At 39.9% G+C, this 14,280-nt stretch overlaps 2 protein-coding genes across 2 annotated transcripts in view; one reads left to right on the forward strand and one right to left on the reverse strand.

The window, feature by feature from the left end:
- slc41a2b (solute carrier family 41 member 2b) overlaps nucleotides 1-10,244 on the reverse strand; it is a 30,780-nt gene extending 20,536 nt beyond the window's left edge. Inside the window, exons 1-7 of the mRNA XM_088003061.1 lie at nucleotides 10,136-10,244; nucleotides 8,004-8,696; nucleotides 6,412-6,519; nucleotides 5,152-5,223; nucleotides 4,213-4,357; nucleotides 3,386-3,532; nucleotides 507-654 (exon numbers count right to left, since the gene is read on the reverse strand). Coding sequence (XP_087859187.1) covers nucleotides 507-654; nucleotides 3,386-3,532; nucleotides 4,213-4,357; nucleotides 5,152-5,223; nucleotides 6,412-6,519; nucleotides 8,004-8,558 — 1,175 coding nt within the window. The 5' untranslated portion in view covers nucleotides 8,559-8,696; nucleotides 10,136-10,244. The remainder of the gene's footprint in view (nucleotides 1-506; nucleotides 655-3,385; nucleotides 3,533-4,212; nucleotides 4,358-5,151; nucleotides 5,224-6,411; nucleotides 6,520-8,003; nucleotides 8,697-10,135) is intronic.
- A 908-nt stretch (nucleotides 10,245-11,152) lies between these two features.
- On the forward strand, nucleotides 11,153-14,274 carry nopchap1 (NOP protein chaperone 1). Its single transcript, XM_015001667.2, has 4 exons — nucleotides 11,153-11,250; nucleotides 11,946-12,020; nucleotides 12,096-12,229; nucleotides 13,267-14,274. The coding sequence occupies exons 1-4, from the start codon at nucleotides 11,190-11,192 to the stop codon at nucleotides 13,453-13,455; spliced, it is 459 nt and encodes a 152-aa protein (XP_014857153.2). The 5' UTR covers nucleotides 11,153-11,189; the 3' UTR covers nucleotides 13,456-14,274.
- Nucleotides 14,275-14,280: the final 6 nt, after the last annotated feature.

Raw genomic sequence — 14,280 nt, forward strand, 5'->3', positions numbered from 1 at the left:
TTTGGGCTTTATTTTTAAGGAGCCAGGCTCAAGGGGAACGGAGGGTGTGAGCGCTCACTGCTGCAATTTGTTTAAGGCAATGCGTCATCCAACAAAGCAGATGCTGGGAGAAGCATAAACAGGATACAGTGACTAGCAAAAAAATTCATAACAACAAACCGAAGTGTGTTCCAGTAGAATTGGGTGTGTAAAAATCAACCTGAAGTAGCAGAAGGACATTCAGAGCTTTTTAAAGCTCTAGCAGCTTCACATAACTAGGAGCTGATATTTTCACTCTCTCTTTACAAAACAACTCAAGCTCAGCAAACAGGATGGAGAACATCTGTGAACATCAGTCTTCAAGGATTGCAAGATTATCACCCTGATAACTCACTAGAGGCTGCAGTGTAGGTGTTGGAAAGATGAAACCCTACATAGCATTGGTCCATCACATGAAATCCTCTCAAGATCACACAAACGACACTTTGGGTTTTTCTTCTCCTGACAAGTATCAACATAACACACACCTGCTGATAACCATGGCGGTGATGACTGGCTCCCATCCGGAGTACAGCAGCGTGCGGCTGGCTGGGTGCTTGGAGGAAATGACGATCCACAGAGGAGTCAGACACATGAAGAAGGCGCAAACCAACGATGATACGTAAGGATAGGAGTCTGGGAAGAGAGCAGGAGAAACATGCTGAAAATGCATTTCTTTGGCTCCCATGGACATCATTTATTATTACAAGTTTGCATAAGTTATTCTAATTGTAGAATGCCTTCTTTCCACTGAGTGGTACGGCACTGGTCGGTGCAGTTTGTTTCTTTTGTAAAAGCGGCCCATACAGACCCATACCGACCCGTATCATACAGTCCTGGTGGTGGAAACGCTCTAACCGCTCCTACTAATGTCCTAAGTGATCCTGCTAATTCTGCCTTACACCAAGATAACAAATAAATTTCCAATGAGGATGAATGATCTTTGTCTGTTCAAAAACTAAAATGCAAAGAGCAAACACACAGTAACAAAGTTAATATTTTATTTCAAGTAAGTATTTCTGAGTTGTGGTTTTCTGCATAAATAGAACCATGGACGATGCCTTCCGTCTGCCATGACCCCTTCCCCAAAAAATCATAAAGAAGAAATCCATTTAAATTCTAGGGTAGTATGTAAAATAGTCTCCATAATCTCAGCAGTAAGTAGGGGGCGCCAAAACTACTTTACTATGCAGAGAACCAATGTAAAACTAGCTCTAGGTCCAAATGATACATCATATTTGTTTTTCATCTGGTGCACTCTAATGTTGCCCTGGGCATCAAAACTACCACTGAATGCCAGGAAATAAAACTCATAGATTAAGTCAAATATTTTTCTGAAGTTAATTTCAGTGTCTCAGAAAAAAATAATATTGGACACTGGAAACACATGGTGTTGCACCCTAATCAGGGAATTATCTCCAAACACATGCAAAGGTTTCCTGGGTTTCTAACAGTCTGGGTCAGAACTCTTACAAACAAGATTCAATCATAAAAACATCATTGTATGTTATTAGCACTTTATGTAGCAGGCTAAAAAAGCAGTACATAATTATGATGTAAAGAAAATGATGCAGCTTTAAACTGAATTTAATAAGCTCTGTTTTGAACAGTACCTGTAATTGAACTAAACTCACTGCCTGACAGACCACATTCAAACAAACAGGAAAATAAAAACCAAGCACTTTATTTCATCACAATTTAACTTTAATCTGCAAAGATTAAACTTTTGTGAATTTTGTTTTGCTGTTGTATGACTTTAAACTTGATATCTAATGCTCCATCTATTTTGACAAAACTTGAGCCATTTTGCAAAGATGAATGGGCAAAACTGATAGAGATATGACCCAAATGATCCCCCGTGAACACATGCATCATTTTGTTTCACCATACATTTGCAAGGCACTTTATACATACACGTACACACACAGTGCATCATAATATTTTGTACAACTATACAGTTTTCTGCATGTGGAGAATTTTGACTTCCATGTGTCGTGGTAGCCTCAACAACAGCAACTGCCATAAATAAACCTATCAGGAGTCATCTGAGTCCCTGCAACTGGCATGGCCATCACCGTGGCGACATTTGGTACTGGGCTGACTGGATCCAAAGTTAGAAGTTCTGCAGATGTGTTTTGATGTGAATTTAACAGAAAGTATCTGTGTGACTGGGGTGAAGAACAACAGGGCTCCTGTTTGCAGTCTCACTGTACAGCTCTGTCCTAGAACTATTTAAATTTAGCTCCAAATATTTAATCGTTTATTTTATTAATAATTTTACACATTTCTATGACTGCATGAAACTTGACAGAGGTTCTAATGTATCGGGTGAACAGCTTTATTTGAGAGCCTAAGACAGGATGGTGGAACAGAATGCATCTATATGGATGGGATCTGTTGGAGAAAAGACATCAAAAACATGCCACAGAATGAATCAGGGGTGCCCCCTACTGGCTGACTGAGGGAAGTGTCTAATTACGCATCTAGAGAGTGAGGGAATCATGGTCTAGCAGAGTTAAGTAACTTTTTAAAATATGAATGATTTCACAGGTAGAAGTATTATTAGTATCAACATTTAGCAATGCACCAGATGTTTGAAAAAACTGTTTTTCAAAGACATATATAATCAGAAATTATTTTTATTCACTGTTTTAAAGCTCCAGTGTTCAAAACCTTTATTTGATTTGCTGGTGCCTCAGTTTGCAGAGGGTTGATCTGGTTTCAGGTCATTTTTTTGCATGTCTTCCCCTTCTCTGTCTTTACCCTATTTCCTGTCAGACTTATTTCAATATGTATCAGCATTTAACTTTATGATAGCAGAGACATCCTTAAAGCATTTGCATCTTGAAAAAAAATGGATGATTTAGAACCCTGAGTTTTGCATATTTTCAACAGATGTTTGTTTATATCAGTGGTAACGTCATAAAAAGACTATTTCGTTTTTTACTAAGCCTTTCAGTTTGTTCTGTCTTGATTCTATAAAAATGACATGGTGGAATCTGCAGTGTATGTTTTTGAACATTCTGGATTTGATCTAAATCATCCTCCCACCTGGTAACAAACACGATGTCGTCTTAATGAGGGTGCTGTGTTGAATTATTTTAATCCTGTGAAAACTTTTACTGTAAGACAATATGAAATGGGCCTGCCTGTTTGAATTTATTTATGAAATCTTAATTCATTATGTGGAATCATTTGGGAGCATTTGAAATGCTTTTCTGGAATTAGCTCTCCCTCAGAATGAGGAAAACATAAAACCCAGAAAATAAACATAATAATAATAAAGACACAGCTGCTCCCTGCTAATAGTCATGTAATTTTGACTGTGGCTGTGAAAACTTTATAAACACAGTAATTAGCTACTGACCCAGACATTTGTAGAGGCCTTGGCTTATCCAGGCCAGGATGGCCAGAGTTATGAGGTCACCAAAACTGGCAGCGATGGGTGTGGCTACGTTGTCCGGATTGATGCCGGTCTTCTTCGACCCCACAATTACCCCGACCATGAGGATACCTAAACACAATGAGAAAATGGCAGGGAACTTTAGCAGTGGTCATTACTAACATGACTTTAAGCTGATCATTATGGAGAGAAAAAATATAGGGAGTCACTGGAGAAGTGTCAGACAGGGTGGAAATGTTTGCTGCAGCCGTATAGGAGGAGAAATTAAGTCAAATTAAGTTAAATTAAGTTAAATTAACAGGAAAAAAAATAATCTCTTTCCACTTCCAGAGGGGACTGGAAGAGGAAACTTTGGGAAGGGATTTTTTTTTTTTAATAAGTAAACATTTCAGTTTCCCGATGGACAAAGATAGAACCCCAAAGCATTTCAAAGAAGGGTAAAAAAAAAAAAGGAAACAAAGGAAAGGGGGCAGGAACAGAGGGAAAAGTAAGTGGAGAAAAAAACAAAAGGAAAAGAGGAAAAAAAATTAAAAGCAAAAAAGAAAAAGTAGAAAGAAAAAAGGGGGAAAAGCAAAAAAAAGAGGAAGAAAAAAAAGAACAGTGGGGAAAAAAGAACAAAGGAACAAAAGAGAAATAAAACAAAGAGTTTATTCTCCTGAGTAAATATTTCCTGAGTAAAGAAAAACTAACCCTGACATCTCAGTAACAAACTATATCCGCAGAGAGGAGAGTGTTTTTTAAGGAAGTGGTGCTGAGCTCCAGTTGTGACACTTTATGATAGGAGTGTTTACCCTGCAGCAGGGAGGCTATGAAGGCCGTGGCCACGCTGCTTGAGCAGAGCAAAACAGCATGGCTCATCTGAAACTTCCCCTCTGGGATCCAACCGAGTATGACGGCTGCTACAGCTGCCAGGAACCCCACCACCGTGGCCTGGACCTGGAAACACACACAGGGGTTTCACTTGAGTGTTTAAAAAAAGAAATTAAAAATGAGACAGCCTGTGTTGAAGAAGCACATCATTACATCTGAGTATAATCTGCCACAATCATTTCTGATGTTATTCCACAACGAGGCACACAAACAGCCCGTCATCCCGCGGTGACGTAGCTGTGTGTTCCTGTGTGTTTAGCAGTGTGTGGGAGGATGATCAGCAGCAGTCACATGAAAACTCATCACCTACTGTCAGCTGCAGCTCATGAGAAGGTAAAACAGCCATGGCCTCATTCCTCTACAATAAATTACATTACAGTAAAGAGAAATGTTTTTCTTCCAACTTTAGGTACAACTTACTGTGTTAAAATATCCGTAAATGTGAATATGAAAAAAGTTAAATCAAGAATTTGATTGACTGATGAGAATAATAAAACCTGGAATTACAGAAGCGGTGCAAAACGCCTCTTCAACCGTTTCACAGTGTTTCTCACGTTGCTGTGACAAACTTCAGAGTAATTTATTGGGATTTTATACAATGGACCAACAAAGTAGCTCACCGTTTTTAAATAATTCATGTTTTTAAAAGAATTGTTCTGTGAAGGCTTATAGGTTTGATGAAGAACAAATCCCCCAAAAAACAACTCAAAGATCATTTTGCTTCCAATTTTAAAACATTTGCCTTTTTGTGCTCGTTTAACCCATAAAATCCCAATGAAAATTCCAAAGTTAAACTGTGAGCACGTATTGGGTGCCAATACTTTTGCGGGGTGCTGGATGGGAGCCGGCTGGGTAACTACCTGCTTCAGTGCCAGGTTGCCGATTATTAGGTTCCACTTCTCTATGGGAGAGTCCATCTTCCCAACATTTACCTGCATACAGAGTGATAGAGAGAGAGTAGAAAATAAACAGTAGTGCAGTGCTGAAATTGTGCTTCAGCACTGCATGACCAGAAGGGGTTAAATGTGCTTTTAGAGGAGCTGCAGAGGGTATTTGATCTGACTGAACTCTGCTTGTTGTTGACACAGGGCTGTGAAGGTGGAGCTCCTCCATGCAGGGAGCTGGGGGCCAAAGAGGGAGGGGCCCACCAACTGGAACCCCAACAAAGACCCAGTTCTGCTCTGTCTTTTCTTTATTCAGCTTCCAGCTCTGTTCAGATTGAGAAGTGGAAAAATTCCTCTCTACCTCCATGTGAACAGAACAGGAAGTGTGTTTAGCTGCCACCTGCTGCAGACCTGTACCAGAGTTTTCCAACCTGACCCTTCCAGAAGGATGTTGGGATCAGATCGGTTCTCCTCCAGGTTTCACAGATGTTCCAGCAGCTTGACTCACACATGAACTAATCTTAACCAAAGTGGTAAAAAATGGCACACTTTATGTGCAAACTGATGACAGAACTAGAGAGAGGGATCTTCCACAGCAGCAAGCTGATTGCACATGTTGCCATTAGGCACAGGTGACCTTTAAAGAGTGGGTGAAATTAAACTTTAACCATAATATGTTGTGATATTATTGCAAAAATGCTAAAAGTGAATATAAACTATTTAAAATGACTTTGCATCCATTTTATGGTAAAAGTACAGCCGTGTCTGCAGGTCACAGTAACTACTTGTGTGCAGGTGACATCATTCAAGAGTTTTGCACTGACATGAAGCTGCGTTGCGCTTTCAAAATAATGTGAGTTATCACATCCCCAGTTCCTACTCCTATCTATCAGTGTGGAATGATAAATGAGACAATAAATACTCATGCCTAGTACTGGTATCAAGTCATACAAAGTATTAAAATGGTCAAAAACTGCACACTGTGGTCAGCTGACTCATGGAATCCTTTTGTGAATCTGAAAGCTGAAAACAGGAAACTAAAGGAATGATAATGTTGGCAAGCTGCTGTGAATAACACAAGTAGATCTTGTTGAACAGCTTTGTTTGAATGCTGGTTCCTGTCAGTACCATGATGGTGTGGTATTTTCTTTCTGATAGTTATCCAACTGGCACATTCTGACAGCAGCATTTGCATCGTTGAGACAGAAATAAAAAATGAGCTGATGGAGGACTCACAGCTGTGGACAGCCTGGAGGCCAGAGTCATCTCCAGGTTCCCCTTCAGGCCCAGCAGAGCAGGAACCAGGATGAAGATCTCTGTGATGAACTGGAAGGCCTCCCAGTGCTGCAGACACATTGGAAACAACATCTGACCTCTTATCACGCAGCCTAATTTGACATTTAAAGATAAAAGCCCTGGTGTCATTCAGATAAGAGTCCACAACTCTCCCTGTTGAGTCAACAAAGAGATCAGCTACACAGACCTGGAAAACTTAGAAAACAGAAAACTGATAGTAGAACAGAGAAAGTTGAGTTATTGGTCAAACAATCTCTTGGACAGATTTTGTTTTTTTTGTCTTGTTTCTGTATTTCTTTATCAGCTCTAGTGATCCGGTCCGCTCAGCTAAACCCATCAAGGTAAAGGAGGGTTAAACATGATGATCCAGGTTACATCCAAGCATTCTCTTGTCACCAATAAATTTTCTCCCATTTAAAATAGCACAATTGTGCTTTAAATCAAATTTCAAAGAGGATCAGAAAACTACAAGGAAGCAAAACTAACACAGATACAGTAAACCAAATCTGCCAGAACCTGCTCTGTGGCAGCCAGAAAGCTGCTCGTCTTGTTCCTTGATCTTCTTCATGCTATTTGTTCTCTAATCAGTCACTACAGTTTTTTTTTTGCAGAAATTCATGCCAAAAAATAATCAACAGATCCCGCATACAATTGTGAGTTTACTACAAATTTTCCATAATAAACTCACAATTAATTAACTGCTACCTCCCACCTTAAGGTGGCATTGTTTCTGACTTCTACTTCAAGTTATAGTCTATGATAGAATAAATATGCTTGAGTATCAGTCTTCTTTTTTCCAACTCATCATTTTGTTCTATATGTAGCATTACATATTTGGAACATGGAACAGCTCCTGTAATCTGGATCAAACTTCCAGAAAACTGAAAAACTGCTGAAACACTGAGTTCCTTTACATAAATAAAGGCTAAAAGCTGCCTTTGATTCATAATAACTAAAACATTGATGATGGCATTTGACAAAATGTAATGTTTATCGATGTTTCAAAATAGGTTACCGCTTTATGTTTTTATAGTGCAAAGAACTCTGAACTGCCTTGTTGCTGAAATGTGCTGCACAAATAAACCTTACAGGAGTTAACAAAGGAAAAATATCACAAACATCCTTGCAAAAATGTCTAAAGAAGAACCACAAAGATCAGTGATTTAAATCACAAAAAACAAGACAAAACACAGACAGATTATCTGCATTAATAATGAGATTAAATCACCTACAGATAGACTTTTTACTAATTAGGATATTTATGGTTTCCTTTTTTGCACTTTGGGGATTTTCAAAATAAAGGGTGGTTAATATAAAAGCATACTTTTCAGAACCTCTTTTTAAAATAATACATCCTTTCTGCTCCGCGCTCAAAGCAGAGTTTATTCCAGTGATGACTGCATGGCCTTCACAGTGCAGAGTTAATGCAGCTGAACAACAGCTCCACAGCCAGACGTTATTTAATAACCATAGATGAGCCGTTAATCCCAGTCTGTTCAGATGGGATCTTTACTGGTTTCACACCAGCTTACCTGAACAATATCCAGCACCATTCCAGCTGACACCGTTCCAAAGCCAGCCAGGAGGAAAGGCACCAGTATCTGCAAAGCCATGGCCAGCGGCGACTCTTTGGGCATATTGGACCCATCTGACCCCAGCGCCTCCACTGTATCCTTCTCCTCCTCCTCCTCCTCCTCATCGCTGGCGTCGTCCCCGGAGAGCCTCCACTCTGCCAGCATGGGCTCTGTCTCAGCGCAGCCCCCTTCTCCACAGTCCGACAGAGTTATGGAGGAGCGGGAGGCCCGCTCCACGATCCGCCGGCCCTCCATGTGAGTCGCCTCCTGTCTGTAGCCGTTCTGCAGCGAGCCGACCTCGGGTTTCCCCCCCAAGTCCACCATGGCTAATCGATCCTCCTGCAGCTTGGTGTAGCCAGTGGGAACCATGGTCTGGAAAATGGAGCCGATGCGCACCGGGGCCACGGGTTTCAGGGAGAGAGCACTCCATCCGCCAGCCACCCCGCTCATCCGCACCGCCAGGCTAGAGCCCAGGGAGTCTCCCAAGGCTCCGCCCAGGTTCTTCATGCTCATGGTGACAGCTTCTAGGATCGCAGAGGCTCATCTCTTCTCATCCAGACTGACGGTGGACTTAGCACAACGACGACACAGAGAGGTTCACGCAGGCTAACAGACAGTGGCCTTGTTAATACTGGCCACTAGAAGTCATCACTGGAGGGAGACGGGAGAACAGCCACATGTCAAACAAGGGCAAAATAACTGGTATACAATATAAACCTCCAGCTCACACTTCCTGTTGGTCACTGACTGACACAGTTAATACTGCTGCTACATCTGCCCTTGATTCCTATAGAATAACAGATAATGGAAGGATGCAGGTTCACTTAGTTTTCTTCAATAACTATTGACATGGTTTAATGTGCCATATGTTGTTCTTCTAAAACTGATGTTCAACTCCTTTTAATGTGTCTTACATTATTATATCCTGATGTGTAAACACTGAGTGAAATGTTACTGTAAATAAAATCTAAATATTTATTATAATAAGCAACGCAACATCAAGAATGCAGCGATGATTTAGTGAATTATTAAGGAAGAGTTAGTCTGAGGAACTTTTAATCACTTTTAGAACTACAGTGCTGAACTATGCAGTGCCTGCAAAGTGTTGAAGGTTTACATATATTTACAAGTGTCAATGCATTTTATTTGAAATTTATGTAAGAAATCAACAAAATAGCACATAGCAAATAATCATGAAGGGAATGAAAAATTATATAGTTTCAAGCAAAAAAAAAAAAATAGCAAAAAAAATATAATCTAAAAAGTGTGGTATGCGTATTAATTTAATAACCTTAAATAATACAATTCAGTATAGCCAACTCCCGTTAAAGGTTACTTACGAAAATGGGAGGAAAAAAATGGAACAACTTTAAATCTATGGAGAAATGCCTATGAACCCAAACTGACGGGCAGAGTTGAAAGAAAGACTTGGAAGGTTGATATTCACAGATGTCCTAAACTCAGTCTGAACTGCAGCTGGAAAACCATGAATCCAGATCTGCTTTTTATGCTGCGCAGAATTTTAAAAAAGGTTAAAGTTCAAGAGATATGACTATGAGCAGGAAATGTTGTTTTATCAGATAAATAGCAGGCACTTAGTTGCATCTTATTTCAGACTTCCTCTTTAGTACTTTTCACGGCTGACAAATTCTACATACAGGATTTCCAGAGAGCACGGGCAACACCAAAATCCAAAAACTAAAATTACTCCTTTAGTTAGACTGTATCCTTATATTCCAAATATCTTCATGGATTTTTGTGACAATTTGCTTATCAATAACGTTAAAGGAAATAACCAGTTATAGCCGTCGGAAGTGCTTCTAAATCATCCATTAGTTTCAGCTGACCACGTTAATAGCAACTTTCTTTTAAAAAGGGTGGGGAAAAAGCTGCCAGCTGTGGTCTATATTAGCTAAACATATTCGGGAGCTGAAAGCTAGCTGTGCAGGAATGAAAACAGTTGGGAAGCTGCTCGCGACACCTTCCGCGTGAACCACTAAGCTGTTTCACAAGATTTGTCTCGACAAATATCAATAAAATATTCAATTATCTACAGTTTTGTTAGTTTTTCTTTTTCTCCAAGGAATTACCTGTTCGTCAGAAAGGATTTTCGACCCGGAGGAGAGATGCCAGTTTTACGTGACAGCCAACCAGACATCCGCGTCAGAGGAAAAAAAATGCCAACAAAGATCGTCAATGAAAGACGATAGAAATTCTATTTGAAAATGACGGAACTGGTCGCAGGAGCTATGTTAAGCGTGTTTACAAGGTACATAAACTTCACAAAGACAGCAGTGAGGTAGGGAGTAGGCGACGTCAAGGATTAACTCTGGAATTTGTCTTGTTTGCAGTGCTGATGTACATGCAGATAGATGAGATACTAAACAAGTTTTTGTTTTTAATGCAATAAAAAAAACTTATGATTTTCCCGTTAACATAAATATGCTCAGCTACACTGTTTCTTTGTAGAAACTCTTTCATTTTAGCTGTCAGTTATGCTTTATAACATTTTTATTTTATTATTCGTTTGTTAAGTTCAAATTTACCAGATGGATGACTACAGTTTATATAAGATTTTGAACTTCTTCCAGTATGATGCTTTAGTAACATTCTGTTTCTTTTTCTTTCTTCTTTTCCATTTTCAAAATACCTGACTGGTCAAAGATAAACAAGTTAATGCTACACTTCACAGAGATTATCAAAAACATCAGATTTCTCAAACTTTTACACTAGAAGAATCTTAAGCTTAGAACTACAATAATATGTGAAGTAAAAAAAAGATTAGAGTGATACCTCTTACCATATAGTCTCTCTTAGCCAGACCAAACAAAAAGTGCCACACAGCTATTTGGATTGTAGTATGTCAGAGAAAAGGACGGAGTGGACGTTGTTGAGAAAAAAACGAACAAACCGACAAATATTACAATTGATTTAAATGTGAAGAAGCTTAATAAGGGCTTTATTTATTTATTTATTTTTAAGTAGACTCTGAAATCAATTTTTGAATAAAGATTTGTTTTAGCTTCAGTAGTCTTCCTAAACAGTAGGTGGTGCTAAACAAATATAAGTGTGGTGATGTCCGGAAATCATAGCCAGGTATTAGCTACATGTGTTGCACATGCCGAGTTAAACTTTCCTTCCAACATGGACCTAAACACGAAGAAAAACATTTCCCAGTCTTTACTGTCTTGTGGAAACGATGGAGGTCTGAATTTTTTCTTCACTATCAATGAATTAGTGGATCTTGAATAATAACAATGAAGGATATTTCTATTCTATAAAACACCGTTTACTGTGAGAAGCTAATCTAACGGTGTACTGGCCTTTTCAGGAATAGGGTCAATGGCGCTAAAAACATGTTTTAAGAAATTTTTCTCAGCGTTATCTACTGGCTATAAGTAAACAGCAGGTGTTGTTTTCCCATGTTTTGGTGGGCGCTAACTGCGGAAGCAATAGTTTTGACAACGTCCTTTTTATAATAGAAATAGAAAATTGTGCAGTTTTTCGATGTTTTTCTTGCATGGAAAAACTGCACGAAAACATAAGTAGTTAGCTCGTCCTGTTTAATTCCTTAAAACATGGCTAAACGTTGGCTAGAAATAAACTGTTGTAGTTTTTCAACTTATTGTTTTCCAAAAAGAGTTATGAGAAATGATTACAGTTGTGACAGAGCCTCCTGCAGCAATCTATGTTGCACTAAAGAAGATCTGTTCATATAATTATCATTATATACATTTGGGATAAGAGGATATTTTCTGCAGAAGGCTTAGAATCCTACAAATATTACCATTTCTAAAAACATCAGTATTTCCACCGTAACATAAAAAGATAAAAGCGAGGTTAAAAAGTTTCCTCTTCTTCCTCCTGTCTCTCTTTGACCTGCTGCTGTTTTTCCTCCAGGCCTCAGTGAGAAGCTCCTCCTGAAGCCCAGAGCGGGCCGATCCCTGCAGACTGAGCGGGTGCCGAGGAGCAGTGGTGAGACCTCCTCCTGAAATATCTGGCCTTAAGTTTGCCCGTAACATTTACATTCAAACCTTTTCTGCCCTTCAGTCCTGGAGCGCCTGCAGAGCTTTCTGCCTCGGATGGCTGAGGCCAACGAGAAGCTGAAGCAGCAGCTGGAGGAGGCTCCTGAAGGACATTTTGACATCCAGAATGTGGACGAGGCAGAACGGGTCATAGAGATGGTGAGTGTCACTCAGTCAGATCAGGTGTGTGTGTGCGCGCATGTGTGTGTGTGCGCGCTACATCCTTCAGCTTATGAGTGTTATTTACTGAATGACACTTCATGACTCCTTCAAGTTCATAACAGGTGTTATGTCATGTTTATGATGGTGTCAGCTGTAATCGCAGCAAAAGGTGGCGCTACAAAGGATTAAAGCAAGGGGCCCAAATAATATTGCACTTTGCAGTTTTTTATTTGTTAAAAAAGTTTAAAATATCCAATAGATTTCGTTCCACCTCACGATTGTGTCCCACTTGTTGTTGATTCTTCACAAAATAATAACAATTTTAGATCTTTATGTTTGAAGCCTGAAAAGCGGCAATAGGTTGAAAAGTTCAAGGGGGCTGAATACTTTCACAAGGCAGCGTAAAGTGTTACCAAGCTTGGGTATAAAACAGCAAACACTGCATGGAAGCTCTTAGCAGAGACAGCTTCCTGGTTCTGCAGGTTTTCTTCGAGGATTAGTTATGGTTTACAGCTCCATCCTTCTTGCTGTGAACTCTGACTAGCTTTTCTGGAAAATCAAGTGGAAAGATTAAAGGTAGGCAAGGAAGAGGAATAATGTGAGATGCAAAAAGAGCACCTGTCATGTATTGAGTTCATATATCATAGAGTGGATGGACATACTTTTCTGTAGTAACACATTGAATTTATTTATTTTTTTGCTATTGGTCTAAAATATTAGAATTTTATGAGACATTCAGTGTCTGTGAGCCAGAAGTTTCACTTTTTGAATTGCAGAAACAAATGAACCTTTTCCGATCTTCTAGTTTGCTGAGCTCCACCTGTAGACCTGTCAGGTTAGTTTCCTCCTTCAAAGGTCATCACTTGGTAAAATGATCAAAACCTCCTGGGAACATTGACATCAGTTATACAAATCCCCCCATAATGTTTGACAGAGACAAAGCACTCGTCAGACTAGCGGTTTTCTGCAGACATTAGTGGACGTTCCGTTGTTTTTGTGTTTAGATAAAAGATCATGTGCTCCTGTCTGTCCAGGATGTAGCTGTGGTGGAGCTGAACGAGTTGGGCAGCGAATCAGAAGAAGAGGAGGAGACGTCCGAGTCCGAGTCTGAGTCTGAGTCTGAGGAAGACGTCGCTGAGATCACAGAGAGGAACCTCAAGCTGCCTGGAGACAGAGGGAACAAAAAGGCCAGCATCCAGGTCCTGGAGCAGGGAGGGGAGTAGGAGAGTCAGCTGCAGAGTTCTGTTGGACGGTTAGCAGAATGCTCCAGAGTACAGAGTAGCAGCTTTTCATCATCCCTATGGGAGTTTTTATAAACGGATGATGGGACTACCTCATCCAGATTGGCCTTCCACTGATGATCAGTGAGTCCTTTCTTGAGTTTAGGCCCAAACCTGCAGGTTCCTAATGTTGTACACTTTCTGCTATCATTTAAGTGCAACATTCTACTTTTGCATTTCCTGTCAGAGTACATAAGCTAATGAGAAAAGCATTCATTGGGGAAGCTTCCTCTCAAGAAACTTGACGATATCTTATAAGGACAACAATCAATGGTACACAACACCTCAGGCCCACTGATGAGCACGGTGGAGGAGCTGTCATGCTGTGGGCCTGTTTCTTTTCTAGAAGCCCTAGGAGTCATGTCATGTTGTGTGTGGCAGTCAAGAGATCTGTAATGGGTCTTCATTGAGTTGCTCAAGAGGACCGTCGCCAAATCAGAACAAAATCAAACTTCTTATATGACTGTATCCGTTCAGAGCTCCAGTAGAGAGCCTTTGGGCTGACAGACAGCTTCAGACGACACCCAGGACTATGGAGGATGTGCAGAGGTCATGTAACAACCGGTCACTGGTAAACCTTATGGACGACTGTTTGCCAAGGTTTACTTCAACTTTGTGCGATTTGATAAGAGAAGTACTGTTCTCCTACATAAATGAATGGCAGTTTCTGTGGAACATATCTTCTGTAAATAATGTTCTGCTTAAAGTGCTTTTCCCCCCCAATTTGGTAAATATGATCTAATTAAAGGTTTGATTTTATAATTGTTT

Source organism: Poecilia mexicana, unplaced genomic scaffold, assembly GCF_051168715.1.
Source record: "Poecilia mexicana isolate PSO_F unplaced genomic scaffold, ASM5116871v1 scaffold_23, whole genome shotgun sequence".
Lineage (NCBI taxonomy): Eukaryota > Metazoa > Chordata > Actinopteri > Cyprinodontiformes > Poeciliidae > Poecilia > Poecilia mexicana.